We start from the raw sequence: 18403 nt of genomic DNA, 5'->3' as shown, positions 1-18403 counted from the left end.
CAGACAGTGAATTTTAGAGAGAATGAGATAGAGCTATCTCATTCTCTAAAAATATCTAAGTCAGCAAGTAAAAAGGCGTGTGTGTGTGTGTGTGTGTGTGGTGGTGGGGGTGGGGGGCGGGGGGGGGGCGCTACACAGACAGGACAAACTCGTGCCCGCACATAATAAAGGGGATAGCTGGAAACGATGGCGACGGAATGTATCAAAACTGAGCCGCTGGATCTTCGATCTGAGCAGCGGAAGCATGGATGTTAGCGAGCCTCTGCTGGTGGAAGCGAGCGCTGAAATTACCAACAGCGTCGGCCGTGAAAATGAGACAGCTGAAGCAGCAGCAGCAGCAGCAGCCAACATCGGCGGTGATTCCTCTTCCATCTCTGCCGTTCTCGTCCTCTCTATCGTCGTTTTCGTTTGCGGTTCCTTCGCCAATGGCTGTGCTGTAAGCATTTGTATAAGATGTTTATTTCTGTTTAAAATGAAGGCTTAACGCTAGGATGTTAAGAGTCTAGACTGTTTAGTTTTTGTCTATTTTTAGGTAAAATTTAAATGAAATTATTATAGGTTTAAATTAACAAACAAATTTTCCGGAGTTCTTAATTTTTTTCTAAGTAGAATATAAAAAAATATTTAAAAAAAAACTCATATTAGACTTCATAAAATTATTAAATATCATGATCATTTCACTGAAAAAAATATCATCTTGAAGAGACTATGTTTTGGACGCATGAAATAAATAAATATATCCTAAGAAAATTATTTTTTATTATTTTGGTTAATATTAAAAATGCATGCATACTTTATTTTATTTATTTTATTTTTTCATTAGAAATTAATTTTAAACTTAGAATAAATATATTAAAAGAAAGAAAAAATTCTTGGCTTTAGAAGAAATGAAGTTATAGAAAAAGAGTTTAATCTTGAACACTCTTATCTAATTTAAAACCTGGTGGTCCAAATTATATGGAAGATTGATTTGGACCATTGGCAAGGGAACCAAATATGGTTAATCTCATCAGTAATTGTATATATTGAGCTTGAACGTTTATAGTCTGAATTAGGGAGTTGTTTAGTTAGATCATTATATTCTCAGAAAACTTGAAGTCTCTAATGAGATCCTTTAGCTTACGTAGTCTCTTCAGCTAGAGATAATTGTTAACCTATACATTCCACAAAGCTTATCGAGCGCTTTGCAGGGTGGATTTACATCTCCTGCCGAGGATGGTATCATGGGAGAGTTGGGCCTGTCAACTGCAGAAGTAAGTAGAAGTGATTCTCCCTTTCTTTTTTCTTGGTGAATTATATATTACAATTCAAGTGCTATGAACTTTTTAAACTTCCAAAAACAATACATTCTAAAGAAAATAGAAAAATCAGTATGATTTTCTGCCCTATAGTTTGAACTGGTGATAGGGGAATTTGATTGCCCTTTAGAGAAGGGCATCTCTTCAATGTACTTGCTCCTATAAGCAATTGCAAAACACAAACTTCCCTGTAATCATGCAACATAATACACTTATAAAGTCCTGAATGCTTATAGATGAATTTTTGCTTAATCTCTGTCATATATGTATTTCCAAATGCTCTCAAATAAAGCCTCGACCGTATTGTTATGGTAGAAGTATAAACTATCAATTTTGAAAGTAAAACAGGAAAGTTAGGACTGATTTCCACCCTACCATTCAAAGTAGGTGATAGGGGGTTTGAATGCTGTGAGAAAACTTGAAATATCTAGTGTCCATGTCTGAGATCTGTTCAAACAAGTCACGGGCATTGGTAATGGGATTTGGTTTTTTGTATCCTAATAATTTGACGCACCTTGTCTAGTACCTTCAGGAATGCACAAATAAACGCATGTGAAAATTTATTAGATATCTAATAATTTGATGTAATTCAATCAAACCTCTAACACTTCTTGTGCAAAAATGGACTAACAATTCCCTTCTTGTCCAGTACTCAGTTTTTGGTTCAATATACACAATTGGAGGAATGCTCGGTGCATTGATAAGTGGCAAAGTATGTGATCTCATTGGCAGGAAACGGGTAAGTTTTACTGTGGAAATTAGATCTCTCAACTAAATTATAATATATATGTATATACTGAATAGCATATATATGTATATATATATATATATCTGTGTGTGTATCATCTATTCACCTACTCCTAGTTCTTGTGATCTTCTTTGGCAGACTTTGCCTTTGATGCAGGCATTTTGCATCCTGGGGTGGCTTGCTATAGCTTTTGCACAGGTTTCTTAAAACTTTCATTCCAGATATTATTTGATTTTCAATTCAATAATGCTTCACTAGGTTGCAAACATCTTAGTCCATGCTCCAAATTGTTATGCTTAACATCTTATATGTGAAAATAAGCATCTGGGTGTCTTCAGCCCAACTAGAAGATCAACCATATGCCAAAGGGACAAAGCGGATGATATCTGATTAAAATATTTCTATATTTTTAATTTTGTCAACATAGATGCATGTTGTGACTAAATGCTAACTTTGATTACATTCTATTTATTGATAAAGTCAGGAAACTGATGATGAATGCAGTATTACCCTTAGTTCTCAACCTTTTTTCTTCAAGAACATGTAAAAGCATATGCACCCGAACATGGTCTTACCAAGAAAACCAGAAGTAAATAGAAATGTGGGAAACATACAACGCAAACAAGAATTGAATTCTATTTTGATATGCCGTTTCATTTTAACTGTGTATCTACTGTAATTATCCATCATTTGTTCTTGTGGAGTATACCTAATTCTGAAAGCTCACTGTTATCACAAGGCTGCTTGGTTGCTTGACCTTGGAAGACTATCAACAGGAGTTGGATTTGGGCTTTTCACTTTTGTGGTAATTTCAGGAGGGTGTGCATTTGACTTTCTAGTTTGCTGTCTATAGCAAACTTTCTTGACACCTACATTACCTTTGCCAAACAGAACCCTGTGTACACTGCAGAAATCGCACCTAAAAACATACGAGGAGCATTTACATCACTTAGTCCGGTAAATCAAAGCTATGATATATTTGGATTAGAAATTTGGAGTTAGTGTTCATGTAAAAACTGTTAACTCCACAGTTATTATTAGCCGGGGGTGCCTCGCTAATGTTTCTCATTGGCAATCTCTTGTATTGGCGTTACTTGGCTGTTATTGGTAATCTGCTTCATTCTGTAATTTCAGTTACCAACATTTTTTGTTTTAAGGAGGTGCAATTTTTTGTTTTTAGCTGATTTTTAATGGGGTGTTTTGGGTTTCATTTCCAGCCATTGTACCTTGTGCTTTCCAGCTTATAGGTTCTTTCTTTGTCCCAGAGTCTCCAAGATGGCTGGTAAGTCTTTTTTCTTATCTATGTGGGGGTTCCCACAAATCTGCTAGTTTGAAATAAAAATCAACATGCAGATAAAAGAAATTGGAAGAGAGAGAAAATGATTATCAAGTTCTTTCATTAAGTTGGATTTTCTTAGTGTTGTTAAATCACTTGATAAAATCATCAGAATAGGTATGTTATCTAATTGAGTATTCTTTGGTAGGAAGTTTATCTTAAAAACGCTCTTTAAATGGTCAATCACAAACATCATTTTCATTTACCAGGTCATTTTGGAACCAGAAGCATGCACCAAATTTACCATAAAAAAAGTATACACATGCATTTGTGTTTCTGCTACTATTACCTTATATTCGTTATTTGAGATAATGCAGTAAAATAGAGAATGTAAGAGAAAAGAAAGAAAAATTTCATAATATGCTGAACAGATGGCTACAAGTGTCTGCAGGCAAAGATTGGTCAAGAAAAGGAGGTAGAAACAACTCTAAAACACTTGAGGGGAAAGAATGTTGACATTTCTCAGGAAGCAGCTGAGATCAGAGTAACATTTTAACTTGACATGTTAACTAGAGTTTGTTAATACGAGTAGTGTTCTGTTAATTTTTTTTTTTTTAATTAACCTCTCACTTTTATGCACAGTTGTGAGAACTGATTTGAGGATTTTGTTGTAGAATTTCGTGGAAAACCTTCAGCAACTCTCTGAATCAAGTTTTTTGGATCTTTTTCAGCGTAAATATGCCCGTTCACTCATTGTATGCCCTCTGTAACTCCTATATGTAGCATGATTTATACAACTTATCTGATATTCAAGTGAATATGTGGAGTTATGGTAGGTTGGAGTTGGGCTAATGTTTCTTGCACAACTTGGAGGGTTTACTGGGATTTCATTTTATGCAAGTTCAGTTTTTGAAGCAGCCGGTAATTCCCTAACTAATAACTTAATCAACGACTCGAAGAGGGGTACTAGTTGAGGAATGACTGACCATCCAAGTCTGTGGTTCATGATGTAGGTTTGTCAAGCAGCATTGGCACTACATCAATTGCTATTATTCAGGTTATTGGAATTAATCTTACTAGTTTAATCTGCGGAACCAACTCTGCCCTAGCTGTTTCTTTACCAATGCACTATTGTGGTGCTTTCCAGATCCCATTCGCCCTCATAGGTGTACTCTTAATGGACAAAGTGGGGCGGCGGCCACTCCTATTGGTTAGATTAAGAAACATCCTGTTACAAGTTCTTGACATAATCAATCGATGAGACAAATGCGAAATCTTTTGCAGGTCACAGCAGCATGTGCATTCTTGGGAAGCTTCCTTGCGGGATTGGCTTTCCTTTTGCAGGTTTCTTCAAGAACAAATCTAAGTACTTCTAACTTCACATTGTTGGTTGTTGCTGTTGCCATAATATCTAATGGTAAGTCTGGCAGGACTTTGGCTTAGGGAAGGAGTCCACTGTCATATTGGTGCTGAGTGGAATACTGGTAACCTGATTTCAATAAAAAATTACAATAATTCTCGTGATAGAAGATTCTGTTATAGGTTTGCTTTCACTTCTCCAATACCGAGCTAAATTTAATTCATATTATTGCTTTGCATAATAGTTTTGATTGTTTGAAAACTAAACTAGGTGTACTATGCCTCTTATTCTTTGGGGCTGTATGGTATCCCATGGGTTATCGTGTCTGAGGTAGGTCAAGTTTATGAAGCCTGAACTGTTACTTTCATTGTCTATTATAAGCAAAAGCTTATGGGGTTAGACTTAAAAAGTAGCATCTATTTCAGATATTTCCTATGAACATTAAGGGCTCAGCTGGAAGTCTTGTGATCTTTGTCAATTGGACCAGTAGTTGGATTGTCACCTATTCTTTTAACTTCTTATTTGATTGGAGCCGAGCAGGTAATTGACTCTCTCTATTTTGAAAAAATTCTTTGTATTTAGATTGCATGTATAGGGGAGTTCATACACCGAAAGTCAAGATTTAGTCATGTCACTTATTAATCCAAATCCCATGTTAGCAACTTACCCAAAAAACATAAATAAAAATTGCCAATTTATTGAGAGCAAACTTGAGTTGGTGGTTGGCATGACTAAATCTCAACATTCGGTGTATGGATCCACCTATACAACTCCCCCCCCCCCCTCTTCATTTGTGGGTGGGTATAAACTCATTTTTATAGAGATTTGTATTATAAAATTTCAGGAATATTCTTCATATTCGCAAGTATTTGCGGTTCAATTGTCATTTTTAGTTTGAAGATGGTGCCAGAGACAAAGAAAAAAACACTAGAAGAGATACAAGTATCAATGATATCTTAATTTGCATGATCAATATTAATTACATTATGCATGTAAGCCATCTTCTTAGTGAAAGATATAAAGGCCAATTCTTATTTGATTCTATTTCCTATTGTTGATTTTGATTTTGATGTGCCTGACATTAATGGATGATTCAAGGATTTTTATTTGTATTTCAACATTCATTTTGCATGTATCTAGTCATAGTTATACTGATAATTGTAAAAGCATTATGTATTTTGGTGTAATTCATTCATATAAGAACAAATAAATGGCAATACATTTAAAGTAAATGAACATAACAAAAAAAAAAGTTCTAGTACAAGAGATTGGAAAAAAAAAAAAAGGTTGATAGAAAATTCTTAATCATGATATGGATTATAATAGTAGGATATATGGTAGAAATTAAAAAAAATGAGAAATAAAATATTGCAATATAACTTGTAGTTTTATGCAATGTAACAAGTATTGTTGTTGCCTTGAAAACAAGTTAAATTTGTAGAACGAGACAGGCAAAGCACAAGAAGGGACTCGCCCAAGTCGAGAGTCAGGTGGCCACTTACTTGCCCAGTGGAACCCTGACTCTGTTGAGGGGAGAAGTTAACTGGATTGGGATTCTCAAATAAGCACTTCAAGGATTGGAGTTGGTGAGTGAGATAGTTGTTTGGGAGAGTGTTTCGCTATCTGGGAGAGTAACTACGAGATAGAAAATAGTCAGAAGCCATGAGGAGATTCCTCCTACATGGACGCTCCGATGCTCAAGTTAAATAGTGCCTCCATAGTGCTATGTATGGGCAAGTGAAATGTATGAAAAAGCTAGTCAAGTCATTTGGAAAAAGTGTAGGGCATTTCTTTTGAAGGATAAGTAGGTTAATTACATGTTTATGAGATTCCAAGAAAGAGCTCTCTAAAATATCAGGTTGGGAAGAGGGGTATTTATGCATGCCCTTTGATGTCAATGAAAGGGGCATGTGGCATGCATTCAAATGGGGTGTAAGTTGTTATCTTGATCTAAGGATAGAATCGGATTTGTGAAATCCCTTGGAAGAGTAGTCCTTTAAAAGATATAATGCCTTAAAGGTAGGCTGTTATCGCACAGAGCAATGACAGGACATAGTTGTCTGGTAGAAGGTCTTATGTGATGTTCTCCCATGAGAGTGACTCGATCGGGTTTGTTTGGTGTGAGGTTTATTATATGAAGAAGTGCTAACCAAGAAAGTGACACTCTCCTATAAAATCATATCATCCAGGAGGATTTCTTCCTCCCGTGAGTGAGACGCTTCCTCTAGGAAGACTATGCGTGTCCCCTCAAGATTAGGTTACAATAAGTATAAATATATAAAAGTAAAGGTGCATAGTTAGTAAATAATAAGTATTCTAGGAATAAATAAAGTTTAACACCAAAGCTAATATTTACACGTTTAATAGAATATATTTTTAAAAAAACTAATAATTTTGCACAAGCTAAGAGGGGATGCACATGTTAAATAAATGAACATACTATAATTTTGATTAGAAAAACAATAATATTATTTGTACAAAGTATTTTGATAATTACATAATTATAAATATTTTTTCAAAGAATTAACAACTGTAATACTCGAGATTTTGCAAAGGGCTTAAGAGTAATTTATCTTATGGTGAAAATGAAATTTTTATAAGATTAAGGCTATAATGTAATTTTCGGTATAGTTGTGAGTAACCAAATTGACTGCAGAGAGTGTCCTGAAATTGAGATATCTAAGAAAAATGATATGATATTGATAAGTGTCTCGAGACATGATTTATGAAATTAAAAAAAATCAGAACTGAGACAATTTTCATTATAGCTAAAATACAGTTACAATTCGGGCTGAAAAACTGAATTGTCATAGGAGACTTCTAGGAAGTCAACGAAACCCCAAAAAGGTTTATATTTAGTATGTAGAACAATCTTTCAGTGGTTTCGGGAAGAAACAAAAGAGTTTACGGTCAAAATGTACATTCAGGTCTAAGTGCAATTTCTTAATTCTGCCCAAGGGAGGATGAAAGGACATTATTTCTGAATTTTTGGGGATGACATGGAAAGTATAGAGCTTATGGGTCCTAATGACACTATTTGGAAGGTCAGGGGTTTCAGGGAAAGAACCAAAGTGAAAATAAAAATTTATAAGGGTCAAAGTGTAATTTTGCAAAATCTTGCAATGAGGAAATCTGCCATGGCTGACCAGCCACCTTGCTGGCCGCCGACAGCCACTTTCAGCCACAAAAGGCTCTAGGAAAGTGGTCAATGATGCTTTTGGGTCGAGCTTAGGCCGACATTGGCCACAAGGGTGGCTAATTTTACGTGATTTTCGGTTGTTTCTTAGCCAAAATTTTGATGCGTTGAATCCATGTTTGGTTGTCGAATAATGGTATTTTTAGACTAATCTGGGGCAGGTAGAACCTCAGGGAGGTTGGATTGACCATCCATGAGCGTTGCAAGGCTCGGGGTTGTCTATAAATAGAGGGTTTAAGAGATGACCGAAATGGGTGAAAAATTAAACTCTCAGATCCTAGAGTTTGAGGAAAAATTGAGGGAAACAGTTAAGTAGCTTTTGTTCCCCATGTCCAAAGGGTGAGTTCTGGAAAATTTGAGCGAGTTTTGTCAAGAATTAAGAGAAATATGAAACTTCATCGAAAAAATGGGCTTCGCCAAAAAATGGGTTTGACGAGTCAAAAAATGGCTCCGATCAATGCATTTGAAGTTATAATCCTATAGAGAATGAAAAGATGAAGGCGTAGGTTTAAACGGCAGGCGAAACAGAGCTCAAATGAAAGAGAAAAAGTTGAAAAACTAGAACTGGTCGCGACCATGCGTAAAGAAGAATACCGGCGCGTGTGACACACATTCCAGTCGACAGTGCGCACGGAGGACCTTGTGGTGGAGCGTGAGGGCGCCTCCAGCAGCGAAAAATTCTAAAAAATCTAGAAAAATACAATCTAGAGGGTTGTGCAAAAATATTTGGTGTTTCTCTTTCCAAATTCTTAGATTTCATGCAAACTAGACTTGTTATGCATGCAAACGAAGTATCGAGGTAAGTTCTGAAATTTTCTTTTAAAGTTCTTAGAATATTATGAATTGTTGTGGAAAAATATTTGAGAAATTAGTTAAGAAAGTATTTATTTGGAATATTAGAGAGGAAAATGGGAGAAAAATAAAGAAAAATATATAGAAACTGAGGTATTGATATATTCAATGTGTAAATATGATTTATAGGATCATTGTGGCTCGTGTTTAAGTGATTTCTATATTTGACATGAAAATTGAGGTCGAGTATACAAATTGAGGCAGTGCACATTTTTCGAGGTATACTAAATTTTGGGTATCGGGTGAGTGGTTTTTCCCAAAAACTCATATGTGTTATGTTGAGCATGATAGTCACAAAATTTATGATCATTTTGTCATATTTGTTCATATACTATTGCATGAAAAATCATTATTTTTATATGGCATGATGTTATTGGCATATTGATACTTGTGCATCGGGATGAGATGTCGCCCTGATAGTATAGCCGTAATTCTCCAAGAGCAATTGATGGAATAACGTTAGGATTATATTGAAAGCATGTCGAGATTTTGCCTAGGGTTTCGTGCCGGGTTAGTAGGTCAGGGAAGTTACACTAGAACATATGATTGTTTATGTTATTATATCATGCATCCATGTGTCATATTTTTAAACCCTCAATAGAAGATTCATCTTTTAATTGAGTTATGCCTCTAGAACATTCAAATGTTCCAAATAGGACTTACAGCTTAGACATGGAAGTGATTGAGACGTGATGACACGTGGTGACGTGTCTGATGGATTTAGTATATGGTTTTGGTATTTTGCTTCATCATGAAGAGACAAATTGTAATACCCGAGAATGGTTTGAGGATATAAACGGTATTTAATGAAGGGCATAAATGGAATTTGCGGAAAAATGAGACTATAGGGTACACTAACGCAGCTTTAGACGATCGAATTAGTCAGATGGAGTATCCCGAACCCTAGATAGCCAAGGAAAATGGTATAGTATCGATGAGTGATTTAAATTAAGATTTTTAGTGATAAAAGAAATAAGATCGGGAACAGTTTTCGGTACAGCAAAAATACAGCTGCCGATTAAGTCGTAATACCGAATTGTTATAGACGATGTCCAAAAATTCAACGGAGTGTGTCTAAGACTAATATTTTATGTGTAGAACAACCCTTAAGTGATTTCGGGTTGAATCGAGTGGATTTAAGGTCAAAACGATCAATCGGGCCTAAGTGTAATTTTCTAAATTTGCCCGAGGGAGGTCAAAACGGTAATTTTTTGAAAGTTTCAAGGGAGAAATAAGAGGTACAAATCTTGAGGGTCTTAGTGATAATGCTGGGAAGATCAGGGGCTTGAGGATAAGGGCCAAAATGTAAAAGGAAGTTCAAGGGGGGCCAAACTATAATTTTTAAAAATCTGCTCAGAAATGGCAAATTTGGCCACGAATTAGGGCCTGAAAATCTAGAGATTTGGGCAGCAAATCTCGTCAGGGCATGGCCAAGGACGGTCTAGGAGGCATGTGGGAGGAGTTTTAGCGAAAAATCGGCCACGTGGGGGTCGGATTTGGCTTATAAATACCAAGGGTTTTGGGCCGAATTTGGAGCATCAAATTGCTCGGTTTTGAGGGTGAATCAAGGGAATCCAATAAGGGGCTTTTGATCCTTGAGGCGAGAGGAGCATTTCTGAAAAGTTTGGTGAATTTTCGACGTGGTTTGAAGGTGTTTCGAGGGTGGCCGGAAAAGCGAGGCGGTCCGCCTACCGCGACCTGCAACTCGCCTTCTGGTTGGTTTTTCGGTGGCCTTTCGGCCTAGAAACGGTGGTATTGTGATCGACTCTTCGTGGGCTTCAAGAGGGTACCAATTTTACGGCCATCGGAGCAACCGTCGGCAGCTGGTTCATCGAAGAAGACGGTGGCACGTGCAGCCACGCGCCGGTTTCCACCCGTACCCACTTGCCCGCGCGTGGGGGTGCGTGCCACATGGGTAAATTTTGATTTTTTTTTTCAAAATTCTTGAAAAATTATTTTATAAATTATTATGTAAAAATATTTGAGAAAATAGTTGTGTAGATATTTATTTTGAATTATTAGAGAAGAAAAATGGGAGAAAAAATAGGAAAATGTGAGAAAATTAAGGAAAAATTATAATTGTTGGATAAAATGATGATTAGGGTGCCTTGAGGGTTGAGGCGAAGTGACTCGTGCGAAGTTCAATGTGGGCACGCAAATCGAGGCGTATCGCGCTTTTCAAGAAGAATTCGAATTGCGCCTAAAGGTGAGTGGTTCTACCAGAAAAAACTTGTTTGTGGCATGTGAATGGTTTACTGTGAGTGTTCATCCCTATGGCCTAGGTTATTGTGATGGTTTACACATGCATTAAATTTCACACGGTAGTCGCATACATCGAAATGTTGATTTTATATGCATGTTATGATTTTCGGCATTTGCATGTTATGTGTTGTCCAAGTGGGACATGGGTTGTTAACTTGTGATGTAGCTCTCGAGTGTCAGCACTCAGAATGCGTGCAAAGGGTTAATGCTAAGTGACCAACTTGGGACGGGGCTGAGACGGACTTCACCCTACGGTACTCAAGTGGCGGGGCTGAGAGTAGACATCACCCCAGGTTCCTTTGAGCAATAACATTAATACTGAGGTGTCGTAGATTCCGGAGATAGTGCTGATGTGACACTCTTGGGGCTAGGGTTGCATTAGGTTTTGAAATACTTTTGAGTAGGAGCGTAATGCCTAACAATGACAATGGGGTGATTCCCGTGTTCATATGTCGAGGTTGTCCCTCTTAAGTAGGATTGTGTTTGCTAATGGGTCGATGTGGTCGTGTCACTTTTAGAGAGATTGCATTTTCCCGATTAGGGCTAAGTGCTATGTGGGATTCTCTCAAGCTGGGGCATGTCGGGATTTATCGATTTTATATATGATTTTGCATATCTGCGTGAAAATGTTTTTGAACTCTCACTTAGATGATTCAGCATCTAATTTGGACTATGTCATTGGAATATTCAAACGTTCCAGGTGAAAGCAATGGCGCCAAGGGAAAGAATGTCATCGAAATGTAGCTGCTATGTTTAGTTTTCGTAGGTTTTTGTTTATGATTACGATGTTTAGAGGTTGTGTAGTATTTTGATATTTTCATGTGAAACATCGAATTGGTTATTGTAAAAGAAATTGTCGGTTATATATCATTGATGTTTCGATCTTGCTTCCGCTGATGTGATTGATAATACCTGTCTTAGTTTATTAATTTTTAAATTTTGATATGCTGAGAAGATATAATTGAGATTGTCGGGAAATGATTATGATGAGAGTATGTATATCGAGAGACTTATGTTGTATATAATATTAAAAAAAAAAATATTCCTGAAATCTCGAGTTAACGCACGCTTGGGAAAAATGAGGCATTACACAAATATACTTTTAATCTCATACTATTTTGATGATTAGTACTATGTAGAAGTGTTATGTATTCGAGTGATGTTTTGAGGAACCGATATTGATGTATCATTTGATTGTATCTGAGGTATTTAGTTATTATCTTTGAAAGATAAGTCTTCATGTATTTTGTATTTGAAGATATACTATGGTATAGATTTTTATATTATGATTTAAGTGAATAAGGTTATGTACTATATTATGTTTCGATTATTGCTTCTGCATTTATGATGATTACCTATCTTAGTTTACTAATTCTTATTTTTGGTATGTAGAGAAGGTAGAGCGGGATTGTCGGGAAATGATTTATATTGAGTTTATGTTAAAAAAAAAAATATATCTCCAAAATTTCATGAGTTATTTAATGTCGACATAATGGGGCAATAAAACAACACTTCTTTATAAACCATCAACTACCTTTTAAAAATTATTAAACAAAAGTACTTATAAGTATCAAACATAATATCAAAATCAAAATATAGTGTATAAATAGCATTGCCAACAAACAAACATAATATACATGTTATAAACTAAATCTTTTACACTATCTTTTTAAGTTGTGATGTATTATAATTCATAATGGATTAATAGGGCTCCACAATATTTCATCTTTTAGGTTGAATCTAAAATAGTAAATATGAAATATAGTGCTTGAATTGTTAGAAAATAATATATATAGCTCACACAATTATTTAAAAAAAATATGTTTTTATTTAAAATTAAAGGTATTTGACATTTTAAAACATTGATTTGCTATAATATTATCACTTTAGTTATTAATTATGGGGAGTATAATTATTGTGAAATTATATTAATATTATTTAGATTTTTTTAAAATAATAATAATAATAATGAGTCATATCATCTTTATCAAAGTGAAGCGATGGCATAGATCCATCATACATCCATATTATGTTCTAAGCAATGTTTTAAAAATCGGACTTGGTCAGCCAGTTGAATCAGTTTAATAGAGAATCGTTAGCCTATTCGGTTCGGTTTGACTTAAAAAATTAGATGCCTTTCAACTCGGTCAAAATACGATCGAATCGGTGAACCAAAAATTGGGTTGACCTTAGTTTTTTTCACTCTCGTCACTCATTTTTAAATTTATAATTATTAATTAATTATTTAATAACATATATAATTATTATATATAAAATATTAATTATATATTAGTTAATAATATCATTTCTCATAATCATATATATAAGATTAGTGTTTTAAATATGGATAATGCTACATGGACGAACGCAAGGACAAACGGATTAACAAACCCGGGTTAAATTACAAGTTAACCCTCACCAAAAATTACAAGGATACCCTCAAAATTTTTAGCCGCCCGCCTCGCCCAATTTGGTTTAAGGTTTAGGTCGCACTCTGTTACTCTCAATCTCGCTTTATCTCTCGCTGGCTATCTCTTACTCTCTCCGTCCTCACCCCATTGCTAATGGTTATTTCTTTCTCTCTCTCTCTCTCTGTATTTTTGAACCCATCTGCTTTCTCCTCTACTTCACCCGTCTTTGTCGGAAAGAAGAACCCTAGTGGTGTGAGAGATCGGACGCCCCCATCTTGAAGGGAATGGTATGTGGTTTGTCTTAGAGATGCGTTTCATTTATTTGCTAGGTTTCTTTATCTCCTTTCAGCCTTAAGTGCATGCATTTCTTTATTCATTTAGTTTATGGGTTTCTGTGTGTTTTTTCCCATCATGGGTTTTGCTGTTGGGGTTGAGGAATATTGTTTTGTGCAATGATCCAATGATAATCCCTTCAAGGAAGTATGTGAGTACCTATCAGGAGTAGATGGGATCCTAAATGAGGTTAATGTATGGTTAGATATAAAGAGGCATAAATTGGAAAATTAAGATTTTACAACACTGTAAATTGGCAGTTAAGATTTTACAGCTCCAAGTGAATTATGATTGTGGTTCCCTTATGATGTTCAAACTTCAACATGATATTTTGGTAGCTCGAGTGGTTGCATCATGGATGTTTTAATTATACAATTGAAATTTCAATTTCATTATTTTCTTAATACATTTACCCTATGACTCAATTTGGAAAGAAGGAGATACAAATACAAGGCATATTAGCTTCAACTTAGTAGTTGGACGATCATCACAATCAACATTTCAAAATTGATTATCTAACCTTCTATATGAGAATGGTGTCCTAAAAGATCCCTTTCACAAAAGTTTAAGTGCAATGCACTCTAAACTTAAAGCTTCTGGTTTTTGCCAGAGTTACAAGACTAAGCCCACGCTTTGGCACAAATACTTAATGGGATCTTTTAGGACTGAACTAAAAGGCTAAAGCTAGGGGAAAGAAACAAGCACATTGAGCATAGAGTATGGTTTTAGTCTTTTAAAGCAAAACCACCCTTTCAAGCACTCGGTTTCAACAAGAAATAGAATAAATATTTATATGCTAAGCTTATCTTAATTGAACTAGTATTGTTGAGGATTTTTTATATTTATGCAGTATTTAAAATTGTGCAATGCGTTCGCATATTTTAGAAGATAATCAATTTTATTTGAGAAGACGAATGATAGAAACAATGTCCCACTAACAACAATTGATGGTAAGTAGTTAGATAAAATTTAGGTAATAATATAACTTGAATTTAAAAATTTGCAACAATGTCTTTTAGGTTGATATACATGCATCTTTTTACAACTAATATCTTGGAATGTTGCTCATAGAGTGCTTATGGCGCCTACCTCTCGCACGGGTTATCCATGTATGCCAATGTCCTTGCCCCACCAACAGCTCGATGACAACCTACCAAATTTTTGAGAGCATTGTATGTCCCTAAAACTGTATACCTGCATTTATTTTTGTCCATCTTTAAGTATACATGACACTTTGGCCTTTATTTATGATTTTTGGCTTGCATAATTCTTCATAATTTTCCTTGATAAATTTCATTGTGTTTTTGTTGAAGCAGGGGACTTGATTGAAGAGTACTGCAATTATTCTTTATTGAGGTCTTCAAGACTTCAACTCTAGCTACTGTTTTCAGCTAGAGGGCAATGAGGAAGTTCGTAGTTGTTTGGTTCCTCATGTAAACTATTTTAAACTTATTTAATATTCAGCTTTTGGATTTGTGGTTGTGTAATGGCTTTGGACGGGTAATGGCTTTTGAATACGCTAATATATTTGTAGCTTATGGCTTTGAATTCGTGGTTATGTATTTAGGGTTGCAGGAGTTTATAATTTGCATTTATAATTTGTAGCATTTGAATTCGTGATTGTGTATTTGGGGTTACCGGAGTTGCATTTGTAATTTGTAGCATTTGAATTTGTGGTTGTGTATTTGGGGTTGCTGGAGACACTAGATAGGTTTTGCATTTGTAATTTGTATCATGAAGAAACCATTGCAGTTTATAATTTGCATTTTCATTTGTAGTTTGTGTTGCTGGAGTCACATGATAGGCTGTGTAATTCTTAATGAGATTGAAGTACACCTCTGCAGTTTGTATTTTGCCATAGTCATTGTATTTTGCATGATACTGTGAATTGACTAGCCATAACCATGAACAGAAAATGCAAATAGAAAGAAAATGCATGATACTGTGACGTACACCTCTTAATTTTGCACATGCTAATTTCATGTCTTAGAAGAGGGGAGAGTTTGAGAGAGGTTCTTTGAGGTATTGGGGGTCATGTTTGTGGGCTTTGTAAGGTCTCCATACAAGATAAGTTTAGGATTGATAAAATTATTTATACAATTCTTTGAGAATTTTTACAGTTGAGATCCCAATGCTATTTGCCACAGTTGGCATGTCAAATACATAGTGCCCATTCTTAGCATTAGACCTGAAAATGATCACCATAACCTACTGTAATAAAAAAGACCTAGAAAAGCAGCACTCTATTTTAAGGTCTTCATTAGATTTGTAAGGTCTTCATCTTCAATCGTTGCACTACATGAAGTACATATGGTGGTACGCAATGTTTCCATTGCCATTGGAATATGCAAGGTTTCATTGGATGATCTTAAAGTACATATGGTGGTACCTCATTTTTCGTCAGCCATATAATCAACAAAAAATAACTAAATCCTAACACTATTAGAACTCTAACAAACTTAATTTCTTTCTTCCTATACTCTTGAAACTTCATTTTCAATTGAAAATTCTCTTCCATTATACATCATGGTCTTTCTGAACCTTCAATATCTTTTCTCGAAGTAATCTCTCATTTTCATCTTTAACCTCCATGTTCCATTTTAACTTATCCAACAAAGCTCCGCATAAGTTTTCTCAGGATTGGTTCGTTCATCATCGATCAATTGAAACCATCTGCAATTATTATCCTGTCCACTAGACCATTCAACAATCAATCATAAGAAAATCATTAACAATTATTTAATGTATAAGATAAAAATTAACTTCTAGAATCGACATCGCAAGAATCTTCTTCCACGATTAAATTTAGTCCATGAAGTATAACACGAAACATGCACACCATGCTCACACATAATTCCTTGATGCGAGGTTGGAGAGTTGATTGAACTTTCACTCATTTCTAAATTGGACATCATCTTAACTTAAATAATTAAATTTGAAAAATATTATGTTATTAAATAGTTATACTTGAAATGTTTCATCACTGTCAATATCCTCCCATTTATATACTAAAACAATATAAATTTATACACTATCAAATATGTCAAACAATTGCTAATACATTCAAAACTAAATAAAACATAGTATTAATTATTTAGCAATTTATCAAGAGAAAAATACTCCTCAAAGGACACAACATAGCAAGTTACGAGATAAAATGGATTTTAAGTCCTTACATCAATCACATGCATGAGACAACAAGCCTCATAAAATATGTCCTTACATCAATCACAATTTTTTTTCTAGCTACCGTCATAAGCTGAATTTGAACTTGTGAATTGATTCAAGTGCATGACACAACAAGCCCAATTGAACAAGAATTTTTAGAAGCAATAAAACACTATAATGAAGAGAACAAGATTCCTTGCTACATTGAATCCAACACAATCATCACACTACATGGATTAGGGGTAGGCAGCCAAACAAGTTTTTTTTTAGACAACATTGAATCCAACACAAGTGACTCAGCTAGACAATTATACTACTCGCATCAATTCGCCACCTAGATTATACATCTGTGACTAACTTATTTTCTACTTTATTCTGGACCCATAAAGTATGTTAACATGGGGCTTGGTAAAACAGAAGACTCATACAAGTGGTTCAAACTTATTGCCTAACAAGATCATAAAGAACATTTCAGCGAAAAAGAATGATTGTAAAGAATTTTTTCCTCTTTTCCAGCAAGTCTAACAACAAGGCTTTAAACTTTGTTTAAAAAGAATACACATATGGGTGTTCCATACATGTCAGAGAAGAAACGAATGTGAAAATTTAGAAGTATTTCATCAATTTTGGTGCAAGTGAACATATCGTCTTCAAGTGGCAAATAATAAATGGATCTAGTGCGGAATGGCCCATTAAAGAGATGAAATGCTTCACAGGAATTTGTTCTTCAACATTAATGCAAAATTCCCCCAGTAATAAAGCTTCAGCAACTCGACTAGGGGCCACATACATACAGAGGAACGGAAAGTACCAACAACAGGACGATGTCATCCTTTTCAGTTGCAGCTCACGATCTACCAAAGCAAGATAGATAGTAAAAACAAAAATACATAAAAAATACAGAGGAATGGAGAGTGCCAATGTAAAAAATACAGAGACTGAAACTTCTCCAACGAGGGGCATCCGATGAATTTTCGACTCGGGTTCTTGCTTTGGCTAGAAATTTCAAATCTCGTCGCCGACGGTAGGGGGAGATGAAGCCGGTGGAGTGGAGGCGTCCGATCTCACATCGCTAGGGTTATTCTTTTCGACAGACACGATAGGTTAAAAGATACAGAGAGATAGAGGGAGAAGGTGTGAGAGAGAAAGCGAGAGGGATACAGTTGCCGGTAATGGGGGAACAAAGAGTACGCCCGCCTCTATCGGAAAGAGTAAGAGAGAGTGCACGATAGCGAGATAGAGAGAATGCCCAAATTAAGAGAGAGAGAGAAAGCGAGCTAAACCCTAAACAATCAATTTGGGCAAGACGGATTTTGAAATTAACTCAAAATTAAAATCCAAGTTATCGTGATATTTTAATGCCAATATATCGCGATAACCTGGGTTTGTTAATCCGTTTGTTGTTGTGTTCGTTTGTGTAGCATTATTTTTTAAATATATATATTAAAATATATATTATTTAATTATATATATATATATATATGACATCATCGACTCAA

General features: G+C 35.3%; 2 protein-coding genes across 3 annotated transcripts in view; both read left to right on the top strand.

Moving 5' to 3' along the window:
• Positions 1-18403, top strand: part of LOC127801005 (sugar transporter ERD6-like 5) — a 46840-nt gene that overhangs the window by 21562 nt on the left and 6875 nt on the right. The gene's annotated exons all lie outside the window — the stretch shown is intronic.
• On the top strand, positions 220-5800 carry LOC127801006 (sugar transporter ERD6-like 5). Of its 2 annotated transcripts, none has more exons than XM_052335750.1 (18): positions 220-436; positions 1191-1253; positions 1948-2037; positions 2185-2244; positions 2786-2851; positions 2938-3003; positions 3078-3153; positions 3264-3328; positions 3774-3866; positions 4054-4077; positions 4159-4243; positions 4336-4379; positions 4470-4532; positions 4607-4666; positions 4753-4806; positions 4953-5012; positions 5108-5222; positions 5527-5800. In XM_052335750.1, exons 1-18 carry the CDS (start codon positions 245-247, stop codon positions 5640-5642), a joined length of 1392 nt encoding a protein of 463 aa, XP_052191710.1. In that variant the 5' UTR covers positions 220-244; the 3' UTR covers positions 5643-5800. The 2 variants fall into 2 exon arrangements, with proteins under 2 accessions (XP_052191710.1, XP_052191709.1); XM_052335749.1 differs by having other exon boundaries at positions 3997-4077.

This window comes from Diospyros lotus, chromosome 5 (assembly GCF_014633365.1).
Source record: "Diospyros lotus cultivar Yz01 chromosome 5, ASM1463336v1, whole genome shotgun sequence".
In the NCBI taxonomy this organism is placed as follows: Eukaryota; Viridiplantae; Streptophyta; class Magnoliopsida; order Ericales; family Ebenaceae; genus Diospyros; species Diospyros lotus.
This window is presented reverse-complemented; position numbering and strand designations above follow the sequence as displayed.

Coding starts and splice junctions, on each gene's coding strand:
- LOC127801006 (XM_052335749.1), top strand. CDS start 245: ATGGATGTTAGCGAGCCTCTGCTGGTGGAAGCGAGCGCTGAAATTACC. Junction 4,807..4,952: donor TGGTGCTGAGTGGAATACTG/GTAACCTGATTT, acceptor AAACTAAACTAG/GTGTACTATGCCTCTTATTC. Junction 5,013..5,107: donor CATGGGTTATCGTGTCTGAG/GTAGGTCAAGTT, acceptor CATCTATTTCAG/ATATTTCCTATGAACATTAA.